The following is a 12,151-nucleotide window of genomic DNA, read 5'->3' as shown; positions in this document are numbered from 1 at the left end:
CTCCAAACATAATGTATAATTATTTAACAGGTGTGAGTTAGCTTCGGCATTATCGTTAAGTGAAACCCAGGTTAAAATATGGTTTCAAAACAGAAGAGCCAAAGATAAAAGGATAGAGAAAGCGCAAATCGATCAACAATACAGGTAAGTTCTAGCGCAGCTTTTATTTAGTTTTTTTTCCTACCTAAGCTGGTAACCTAGTGGGCTATGACAGCGCAAACGGGCGAATAGATGAGCTTACGGGGCTCTAACCTGAGGACGGCTTTTACTAATTAAAGCCGTTGTATACATACTGTGTGCATCTACATAGATCATACTAAAGAATTGCGTGTAAGCCTGTGACCCGTGCGGGCTTATTATTACGCCCCATCGCCAGTATTTCTTTTAATATTACTAATCTTAGCCGTTTTCGTGTTTGTGTACCAGCCCCTCCTCTTCCTCCAATCGATTGATCATTGCTGAGCATCGTGATGCGCTCGTCTGAGACCTTTTCGCGTAATTTGTAGCCACTTAAGTCGTTCAGTGGCACAGTGAAGGGCGTCGCTCAGGCTCGTGTCGATGATCGGACACTTGATCACTGCATCTTTTTTTGGCTCCGACCTCTGGATAGTTGTATATCTACTTTACCTGTAATTATGAGTCTCTCCAGTCTCTCCAAATAACGATGTGTAATCTGTATCTGTAACCTTTTTACAGCAGCGGACGAATATCTTGCTTATAATACAATCATATTATCAATAACAATCAATATTTTTCCATCGATTTGATCTCGATCTGTAGATTTTTTTGGGTTGACCTCATCAATTTTTTTCTATCGCGTCACCTACCATCGGAATACATCATCACTGTCAACTTTTCTTTATATACCTACTCCTATATAATCGTCCCGAATGTGTCCTTCAAAAAAAATTTAAAAGATTTCCGATTAAGTATAATATCGTTTGGCTATTTTTTTTTTTATTGCTTAGATAGGTGGACGAGCTCACAGCCCACCTGGTGTTAAGTGGTTACTGGAGCCCATAGACATCTACGACGTAAATGCGCCACCCACCTTGAGATATCAGTTCTAAGGTCTCAGTATAGTTACAACGGCTACCCCACCCTTCAAACCGAAACACATTAATGCTTCACGGCAGAAATAGGCAGGGTGGTGGTACCTACCCGTGCGGACTCACAAGAGGTCCTACTACCAGTAATTACGCAAATTATAATTTTGCGGGTTTGATTTTTATTACACGATCCTTCACCGTGGAAGTCAATCGTGAAAAAAAAAAAAAAAACACCCTTGTAGGCAGACGAGCATACGGCCCACCTGATGGTGAGTGATTACCGTCGCCCATGGACTTCAGCAATACCAGGGGCAGAGCCAAGCCGCTGCCTACAATTGGTACCCGCCTGCGGGATTCGAACAGCGGTGCTTCGCTCAACACGAATGCGCCGAACGTCTTATGCTTTAGGCCACGACGACTTATATTGCTGTTATGAACGACGGTAAACACTTAAACACTCATAGATTGTTTTACTGCCCTTGACAATAAAATAACCGATTTATCAAATAGTCAAATATTTATCGTTCTAATTTTTATTCGAATTATATCGGCAGGAATTTAGCTGCAGCCTCCGGTCTCTTCCCCACGGTACTCGGACCACCTTACTGCACCGCACCTGTTTGTCCATGTTTACCGGGGCCACAACCTTCAAGTATAGAGAAATAGGAACAGAAGAAAAAGAATCAATGAAGTGATTATTTGAGCCATTAAGCTATAAATTAACGTTACGTAAAATCACGAAGTAACGAACACTTTGCGACTGTCGCATTTATTCAAGCAGATACCGGGCGTTACCCGAACACGTCATTAGCCATGAAGAAAAATATTACATTTGTTAATCCAGGTTATTGTCTTTCTCCGAAGTTTCATCTGAAACCGTAGACCCATTAAACGTAATTGAATTACAACATCCAAACATATAAACTAATAATGTAAGGTAATAATAAATATATTATTACACATTGTATATAGTCTACACCTTTACCTTTATATAACGATATTGTTTTTTTTGTTACTAGAGTGAATCGAATAAATAATACTCACAATGTCAAATTGAGTAACTGAAGTGTTTTAGGTACCAGGAATTCCTATAGGTTACTTACCAAAAAATGTATTATATAAGTACTTCCTTTTTTTTTAATTCATATCTATTAATTAATTTTATGACTTTACAAGGGATTTATTACCATCGAAATTATATATTTTTTTATTTAACTGTTAAATAGTGTATTATTTATTGATCACCGTGTTGATATAGTTTATTCGACAATACATCAGATATGTGACTCGTTTTTTTCTCCTACCTATGCTGATAGTCTTGAGAAACTATCATTCGCCTTGACGTGTAGGTGAGCTCACGGGGCTCAAACAGGAAGTCTTGCTAACACTGACTCTAGCGAGAACAGTGCTTCGCAGAATTTACCACCGGATCAGAAACGCGACCCACTAAGAAGATCTGGCGAAAAACTCGGTGGGCTGTCCGTGGGTTAATTTACTTGTCTACTACTACCTGCCATGGAGGCTCCGGTTTGAAAGCCTTTAGAGAATATAATTGAGACTCAGAACTAACGTCTCAAGGTGAGTGATGGAGTTGATATTTTGGTATTTAACGGCTCCGGTGACCACTGAACACCAGGTTGCTCATCACATTGTCTGCCAATCCACGACAATAATGAAACGTAGAGAAAAACTAAATTTAAGCCCTCTTCGTGAGGGGATTCTGTCCCAGGAAGCCACCCTAATTTTCTAAAGCACTCAATTCTCAACTATCGTACGTTGACTGTTCCAAATTTTTATATCACTCAATTAAGCCACAACGGACGCGTAGACAGTGAACAAACATACAAACATTACTTTTGAATATTAGAATAAGATTTTTTTTAGATAACTATTGTGTGACTACTGTATATTGTTGTACATAAAAAATATATATATTGCAAGACTTAGGTTAAAACTTACTGTATTACGAATTTAGAAACATAAGGTTGGATATGAAATATTTTTTGTGGAAAATCGTTTTCAAACTAATTCGATTGTAGATTTTTGTCTTATTAATGTGTTATCTAGTCTATTTGAAAAAAACCTTAAGTCGCTAACTTCGGAATTTATTTAGTTTTACTTATGTGTAGCATATCGGCTGTAATGTTTGCTAAAAAGTGTTAAAATAAAACATTGAATGTATTTTGTATGGTTTTATTTGGTCAACTTACCACGGCCATTTCCATTGAGGAAAGCTCGACACCGTTTAAGCGGAATCCATGAAAAATAGTATTCATTTAATTTTATCCACACATACAATAACAAAATATATCATACTATTCTAACATGACAAATAAAACTTATTTTTTTTTAAATCTTAATGATAAACAAAAAGGTCAAATCACAATTATTATAAGAACAATATAATTAGGCGTTGCACTTTTCAACTTAGAAATTAAAACGGTAATACTCAATATCTCTGGTTTATAACCAGGCACCTTTCAGTTTTACAACAAAAAATTATAATGTATTATATTCTCAAAAATAAATATCTTCTTAATCTCGTTGGACAGTTAATCGGTTATTTGTAAATACGTGTCTGCGTTAACGCATTCAATATTAAATGTTGTCGTCTTATAACTAAGTAAAACGTTAGGAATGTATTTCTTTAACTTGTTATTTTTTCTTCTTCGAAATACGTCTGAGAACATTTACTGCTTATTTTTAATGAAAAACAAATTAGTAAAAAGAAAACAATTTAAGACACATACTTCGTGCATCTTATACAAACGTTTAGAGAAACATAAATCTTGAATTCTCTGAATGAATGAATGTAAAAATGTTTTCAAATCATTTACGTAAAAACTATTAGAATTTTGAGTACTAGTAACTATGTGTTTAATGCACGTTATATTCTATAGTACCTATAATACCTTGTGAACAAACCTGAGTGATAGAACGATTTATAAAATATTCAAAATTAATTTCGCCTCACTATGCCGCTTGTCTGTCATTGGCTAGTTGTTGCAAGCCTACCTTCGGTCACTACTCTACCGTCTGCCTGCCTAGCTTCAACTTAGCAACTTGAGACCTACGCATTAAAAAATAACCATTGTCAGTACACAGAATTGTATTCACAAGACATCCGATTCAGAATTATCATTCAAAATAGGTAATATATTTTTTTACCAATTTCAGTTAGACCTTATAATGTGTAAGCCCTGTGAAAATTCTAAAAATATAAACAACTAGCTGTACCCGTCCGCTTCGCTGGGCATTTAAAATTAACATTATTATTTCTCAACCCCGCAAAGATCCTCAACATTGACGCCCCCGCAACTAGTGTAGGGAGTCCAACACTCATATAAATATTAGCCTATCCATTAAGCACATGTATTTTCTACATGGATACCAAGTTTCAAGTCAATCGGATGCATGGTTCAGTAGTTATAACGGAACATCCGTAAAAACCACTGTACATTTATATATTAGTATAGAAATATACACTCATCAGTCCAAAAATATTTCCTAGTTACTTGAATTTGACATGTATATAATATATAAATATATATATGCTTAAAGTATCAATAAAAAGATTTACTTACATGTTTAGTGAAGCAGTTTAAAACCTGCGCTGGTTACCGGTTGCAGGAGCTGTGCCTCCAGAATTGTATCCAGACGAACCATAACCGCTACCTAAAAATTTACTTTCCACTATAGTTTCTATATATTATTTTAAATGTAATGTTTGTGAGCAATTAGTTTTTTTTTTTTATAACATATACTGGTGGTTGGACTTGTTGTGAGTCCGCGCGGGTTGCTACCACCACCCTCCTTATTTTTGCCGTGAAGCAGTATTGCGTTTCGGTTTGAAGGGTAGAGCAGCCGTTGTACCTATACTTGAGACCTTAGAACTTATATCTCAAGGTGGGCGGCGCATTTACGTCGTATATGTCTATGGGCTCCAGCAACCACTTAACACCAGGTGGGCTGTGAGCTGGTCCACCCTTCTAAATATAACAAAAAAACCTATTCATGTACAGTCTGCAGCCCATGACATTACCACACTAGCTTGACGTCGTAGCTTTGCCAGATTGGTTTACACTTATATCGCGTTGGTAAAAACCCGTATTCAGCGGTGGAATGAAAGGTAGGTTAATTTTTTCTATGGTTCAAATTATAACATATCAAATTTCATCAAAATATCTTTGGTGAGTTGGGTGTGAAAACGTAACGGAAAGACAAAGTTAGATTCTTATTTTATGTATATAGTATATAATAAATATTGAGGTGTAATTAATGTTTTACACTTACCAGAATTATATGGCTGTTGCCTTTGCGTATTATAATTAGGCCTCACGGGACCACCACTGTAACTTTGTTGGTATCCACTACCAAAGGACCCCCAATTACCCTGGTCTCCATAGCCCTGATTAGACCAGTTTCCGCCACCATTATCGTCCCAAGGGTTTTGATTCCCCCAGTTGCCACCTTGACTGTATCCTTGCCCCTGGTTAAAACTACCATCTAAAACATTATGAATTGCATGATGATGTAAATTTTTTAGATATTGATTCATATAAACTAGGTCAAGGACAATGCTTGACAATGACAACGACAAATCCAACCTTGATTTCCCCATTGATCAGAACGACTCCAACCTCCGCCGCCTCCCGCCCGACCCCCGCGTCGACCGCGACCTCCTCTATCATTACCCCCGCCAGACATGTCAGTTTTCGATATTGCTTTTTTCACATCCAAATGTTGATCTTTAATTTGGTGATTTTGTTGCACTAAAATTATTTATTATACACAAATAAATTGACACTTTAAATTCACTACACGGTACAAAAATATGAAAAATATTAAATATGTTTAAAATTGAAAAGCAACTTACAGCATACTCTGTCAACTGGATCATAATCATCAAACTCTACAAAACCAAAGCCCCTTTTCTTTCCAGTTTCTTTATCTGTCACAACACTAACAGAAACAATATTTCCAAATGTACTAAAATACTCTCTCAAGTCTTCTTCTTCAATGTCTTGCTTCAGTCCAGCTACAAACAACTTTTTAACGGTGGCACTAGCTTCTGGTCTTTTAATCTCTTCCCTTGGAACTGCTCGTTTTGGCTCGACAATTCTATTTAAATTTCAATGTTTATTACAAGATGCACAGAAATACCGTTTTTTTCCATTCTGTAAAGCTACATTTTAAGCAGTGTAATATTATAATCAACATTATATTCAGCAGCAAGATGTACAGCATTTACTGATCATAGGCGTCCTATTGTAGGTTTTTAACATTAGAATGTGTAAGCTAGCTCTATGACCAATACAAACAATTTTTTATGAAATAAAATTAAAAAACAAACAATTAAATATTACCTTCCGTCAATTTTGTGAGGCCTATTATTTTGAGCTTCATCAACCATATGGGCTTGAGAATATGTAATAAATCCAAATCCTTTTGATCTCTTGGTTTTTGGGTCTTTCATTACAACTACATCTACAATTTCTCCCCATTGCTCATAGAATTCTTTTAATGAAGAATCTGTGGTTCTATAGTCGAGTCCACCGATAAAAAGTTTACGTGTGTGTTCAGGTTCTTCCTTAAATTGCAGAGAAAGTTTTTTTAAACATTGTGATATATTGACCAAAAATGTCCTTAAATTTTAACTGTATTTTTATATCCTAAACCTGAGTCAAAAAATTATTGTTACTGTTGCCCTGGTGGCCCCTGTTTACCTTTTAATTTAATCTTGTTATTTACACTTTATTCCTTATATACTTTTACTGTACTTGTAACATTTAAGTTATATTTAATTCTTTCTTATTTAATATGTAGTCTTTTGCCATATAAACATTATGTAGACTTGTCAAGTAATTTCTATATTTTAATTATACAAATTATAAAAACATTTTAACTTCATTGACTCATTAAACTAAATAGTACATCTATTGCATTTAGATATTTCCTAATTGGTTTCATCTTCTTTAGTGATACATTTCAATGTTTATTATAAAATTAGGACCTTTTTTCTTAAAAGATGGCAGTTGCAGTACCCAGTTTGTGAAATTACGAATTTTCGAAAATCGAATACACATGCAAGGTAGTAGTGTATCTAACCTTAAATTTCAGTGTATGGTGTGGGACTTCAGTGTAAACAAATTAATTTTTCACAGTTCTGAAAATGTCTACTTTTGTGCCAAATAAAGTGTATTTAATGTAGTGAATTTTATTGTACTACTTTATTCAAAAAAATCTGCAGCTGAAGCACATAGAATTCTTGTTGAGACTTATGGTACCATGCAGACTGGTTTCGACACTCCGATTCGCTTTCGATTACTCGATCAAGATCAATGTGAGACGCTAGCAGAATTTTGAAAAACATTACAAGTCAATGAGCCAACTGTTTCAAAACATTTAAAAGTTTTAGCGGCTATATGAGTAGAGACACAACAAAATGATTATGCTACAATGCTCTCTCATGTTGCAAAACCTGTGAAATCCTATCTGGAAACACTTCAATCTGAAGTTCTACCTCACCCGCCGTATTCATCTGACATCGCTTCTTCTGATTTTCACCTATTACGTTCAATGACGATTTTTCGATGTGGAATTCATATACTTCCAGAATGATGGGAGAAATGTCGCTAGCTATGGGCAATACTTTGAATAATATATTTTTGTTCCTTAAAAACCTTTTATTTTAAAAAAGAAACAGCAAAAGCTTATTCAAAGTGCGAATATATTGTACGGATAAATATTTCAAAATGTTTTAACACCCACCTTAATAGTGAAATGCAATCACCGTTTTCGACCATACCTATTTATCTTTGGTAGTTTCATGATGGTATTTAATGAAAGTGAACAAATGTATTTTTTTTTTTTTTTTTTTTTTTTTTTTATTGCCTTTGTAGGCAGACGGGCATACGGCCCACCTGATGGTGAGTGGTTACCGTCGCCCATGGACTTCAGCAATGCCAGGGGCAGAGCCAAGCCGCTGCCTACCGCTTAATACTCTCCATAAACCTCGTTTGAAGAAGGACATGTCATAGCGCTCGGGAAACACCGTGGAGGGGAGCTCATTCCATAGCCGGATGGTACGTGGCAAAAAAGACCTCTGGAAACGCACTGTGGATGACCGCAGTGGCTCCAGGTAGTATGGATGAACTCTACTCCGGTGGCGGGCGGTGCGATGGTAAAAACGAGATGCTGGTATCATCTCGAACAATTCCTCAGAGCACTCCCCATGGAACATACGGTACAAAATACAGAGGGAACCGAAGTCCCTCCGCAGACCCAGAGGCTCCAAACGATCCGAGAGAATGGGATTATCGACAATCCGAACGGCCCTCCTCTGTATGGAGTCAAATGGAAGAAGCTGGTATTTGGGAGCCCCGGCCCAGAGATGGGAGCAGTACTCCACGCGAGGCCGGACTTGTGCTTTATAAAGCAAAAGTCTTTGTCCAGGCGTGAAGTACCGCTTCGCTCTGTTGAGGACTCCCAGCATTTTGGACGCCAACTTGGCTTTGCCTTCCAAATGACTCCGAAACTGGACATCGCTCGAAATTTCGACCCCAAGTATCCCGATACTCTCGGAAGGTTGCAGGGATACTCCTTGGAATTGCGGCGCCATGACAAAGGGGTCCTTCTTCGCAGTGAACGCGCAAACCTGTGTCTTCAACGGGTTGAATTGAACTAAGTTCGATTCACCCCATTTGGAGACTCGCCCCAGAGAGTTCTCCACTTCAGACACAAGTTTTGATCGTCTCTCTTGCACCACGCTCCGAGAGAGACTCTGATGGCCGATATATCGCGCATCCCCCGTGCTATCATCTGCATAGCAATGCATGCCATCAATAGACAGCATGTCATTGATATACAGGATGAAAAGCGTGGGGGAGAGCACCGAACCTTGTGGAACGCCAGCGTTAATGGTCATGGTATCAGAACAGTCACCGTCTACAACGACCGTGATGCTCCGCCCATCCAAAAAGCTAGCGATCCACTTGCAGAGACCCTCGGGGATTCCGTAAGATGGTAACTTCGATAGAAGTGCCCTATGCCAGACCCTGTCGAAGGCCTTCGCGATATCAAGGCTCACAGCAAGAGCCTCGCCCTTGCTCTCCAAGGCTTCAGCCCACCTGTGAGTAAGGTATACAAGAAGATCGCCAGCTGAGCGACCGTGACGGAAACCGTACTGTCGGTCACTGATCAGCTGGCGATCTTCAAGATACTTCAGGAGTTGTGTATTTATAATTCGCTCCATCACCTTGGAAAGCAAGGAAGTTATCGCGATAGGCCTGTAGCTCGATGGGTCCGACCGGTCACCCTTCTTGGGGATAGGGTGGACGTGGGCGGTCTTCCATGAAGACGGAACCCTGTTAGTGCAATAAGAGAGGCGATACAAACGCGTTAGCGCAGGTGTCAGCTCAGGGGCGCACGCTTTCAAAACCACTGCGGGGATGCCGTCTGGCCCACTCGACTTATGGACGTCCAGGAGTCTGAGCTCCCGCCTGACTGCACACTGTGTGAAGCAGATTTCCGGCAGGGAGCTATCACACCGGGGGATTTTCGGTGGTGTGGCACCCCCGTCGTCCACAGTCGAGTTCGAGGCGAAGAGTTTGACCAGAAGGTCAGCCTTCTCTTTCGCGCTGTGGGCCAGACTGTCATCGGACTTGTGCAGTGGTGGGAGACTAGACCTGCAGAAGTTTCCTTCTGCAGCTTTGGCGAGCGACCAAAAAGCACGGCTCCCGGAGGGATAGCTCTTCAATCGCTCGCCAACTCTAGCGACGTGCTCCGACTTCGCCTTGGCAATTACCTTCTTGTAGGACCTGGAAGCGGCGTTATATTTCCGCCTTTCCCCTGAGATGTTAGGATCCCGACGTCTCCTGGCATTATTCCATGCCACGTATGCGGACCGCTTGAGGTGTGCAGCATCCCTGCTGGCATTGTTATACCAGGGTCTGCTGCGACCCCCAACGGGCACTTCAGAGGAGGGAATAAACAATTCCATCCCCTGGAGCACCACGTCTTTAAGACGGTCCGCACAGACGTCAGGATCAGCAGAGGAAAAGCAGAACCGCCCCCATGGGTAGGATGCGTAAAATTCACGCAATCCATCCCAGTCTGCTGACATATACCGCCAAACTCTTCGATACCTGGTCGTCGTTCGACGATCAGGACGAGAGAGTGGTACGGCAGCACGAATAAGGCAGTGATCAGACGATCCAAGCGGAGCGTCGACCACCACACTGTATCCGACCGGATCTGTGGTCAGCAGAAGGTCCAACAAAGAAGGCTCGTGCCCCTCGATATCTGGGACACGGGTGGGCTGTGTCACCAGCTGGGAGAAGCCGTAGGCCAAGGCGAAATCGTAGGCAGTCCGACCCGGGAGGTCAGTGGTTCTGGATCCCAACCACTCTTGGTGGTGAGCGTTAAAGTCTCCAAGAACCACCACCTCCGCAGATGGGTACTGCTCAAGCACGCGGTTAGTCCCCTCTTGCACATGCTCAAACAGAGCTGAACCTGCATCACTGCTGTGGGACCTGTACAGGCACGCGTAGATTCGGCTAGGGCCCCCGTGATCTACGCGCAGCCACAAGAGGGACAGGTCCCGTTGTTCGAGGCCCCGAAGACGGCGACAACAGACATCAGCCCGGACGAATACGCACACCCCGGCTTTACGCAGGAAGTTGTGCTCCAATACGTAGCCGGGGTATTCAAGGTATGAGGTATCATCCGGAGCAGATATCTGCGTCTCCGTTAAAAAAAGCAGGGCAGGCTGCGCCGTCTCAAGGTGGTGGTGTACGGCGTCAAGGTTGCTATGTAGGCCCCTGACATTGCTGAAATCCACATTAAATGTGGAATGGGGGACCGCCTGTGAAACCCTTTTCTTTTTTTTTGTCGTCTTCATGATGTTTAAGTTTTCGGAGAGTAGGATTAGGAGAGGTAGGATGTTGGAGGTGAGATCGAGGCAACACCTGAATGAAGCGCGGAACATAGTACGTGCTCGACCACGGGTTGCGTGAGAGACTGACGCAGGGCATGGAAGGGCCCCCAGTCCACTCTGCGTGCGATCGCCGGGATCCACTCCGGTCTCCGACTCCGGCACGACGACCGCACGGCAGGATTTTACACCGGTTGGCGGGACAGCTTCCCGGGGCGGAGTTTAGTAGAGACACCCGGGTTCAGGTCCCCTACTGACCGGCGGGCGGCAGCGGGTACCGTTTCACTGGGTCTCCCTATACCCCCGTCAAACAATCACGCCCCGTGAGTTCGCACGCACGTCTGCTCCGCAAGTTCCAGGCGTCACCAAGACTCAACCCCAACAAGGAAGGGGAAAGGGAAGGGATAGAACTGGCTCTCCAACCCACGCGCCGGAACACAGCTAGGCTATTTGGCGGCGGACTCTAGTTGGAGGGTGGTCGCCAGCCAGTCGGACTAGGTCCTACCACCGGTTATGTTTTCGGCTCCCGTTTAGCACCACCCAGGGGTCACTTGTAGGGAATCGCGGGTTAAACCTACGGAAGCGGGAAGCACCAACCCCAACCCAATAATAAATGTATTAAATACATTTATTATTGTTTTGCTGGTTCGAGTTTCACTTTTGTATTCCACTAAATTTGTATACTATTAAACTATTAAAAGCTAAATATTTCAATTGTTTGAAATTATAACCAGAAATGGCGTGATTATTTTAAAATATATGTTAGGCAATGAATTCACTCATTAAACTTGTAAAGTTTAGATGCGATTTCTACCATATTTCTAAACTGATAAAAAATATAGAAGTACTTTGACAATAAAATCATAATCACTTGGTTTTAATCGGATTCGACCACCGTGACAGAAAATAACTGACATTTTACCCAAACGTGCACACTTACATAGTCATCGCCGCTTTCCGAAGGCTTCATATTTAATATTTACTAGACTTGAAGTCCTAAGATGTTAATAATCAATTAAGAATTGGATTTCAGTTTAATTTGCTAAGTCTTTGTTTCTGCAGTATTAAATATTCCGTGAGCTTCCTTTCGTTAATCACCTCTACTTTCCAAGTTGCCGATGCAAGCAGCGTTCACGTCACCGTAGCAAATGTCAGACAGAACATGTGT

At 41.1% G+C, this 12,151-nt stretch overlaps 2 protein-coding genes across 3 annotated transcripts in view; one reads left to right on the top strand and one right to left on the bottom strand.

Moving 5' to 3' along the window:
* LOC119628627 (homeobox protein rough) overlaps positions 1-3,785 on the top strand; it is a 24,416-nt gene extending 20,631 nt beyond the window's left edge. The window contains exons 3-4 of the mRNA XM_062668993.1: positions 31-144; positions 1,604-3,785. Coding sequence (XP_062524977.1) covers positions 31-144; positions 1,604-1,715 — 226 coding nt within the window. The 3' untranslated portion in view covers positions 1,716-3,785. The remainder of the gene's footprint in view (positions 1-30; positions 145-1,603) is intronic.
* LOC100101226 (heterogeneous nuclear ribonucleoprotein A1) lies at positions 3,227-12,151 on the bottom strand. Of its 2 annotated transcripts, NM_001099849.1 has the most exon segments (7): positions 3,229-4,119; positions 4,634-4,724; positions 5,343-5,555; positions 5,657-5,821; positions 5,926-6,170; positions 6,416-6,639; positions 11,924-12,121. In NM_001099849.1, coding segments are annotated over 6 exon segments (951 nt in total). In that variant the 5' UTR covers positions 11,954-12,121; the 3' UTR covers positions 3,229-4,119; positions 4,634-4,650.

The sequence above is a fragment of the Bombyx mori genome, chromosome 6 (assembly GCF_030269925.1).
Source record: "Bombyx mori chromosome 6, ASM3026992v2".
In the NCBI taxonomy this organism is placed as follows: domain Eukaryota; kingdom Metazoa; phylum Arthropoda; class Insecta; order Lepidoptera; family Bombycidae; genus Bombyx; species Bombyx mori.
Note: the sequence above shows the minus strand (reverse complement) of the source record. Positions and strands in the feature narration are given on the sequence as shown.

Coding starts and splice junctions, on each gene's coding strand:
- LOC100101226 (XM_062668862.1), bottom strand. CDS start 11,953: ATGAAGCCTTCGGAAAGCGGCGATGACTAT. Junction 6,640..11,923: donor CGGAAAGCGGCGATGACTAT/GTAAGTGTGCAC, acceptor CTGCAATTTAAG/GAAGAACCTGAACACACACG. Junction 5,556..5,656: donor TGATCAATGGGGAAATCAAG/GTTGGATTTGTC, acceptor ATAATGTTTTAG/ATGGTAGTTTTAACCAGGGG.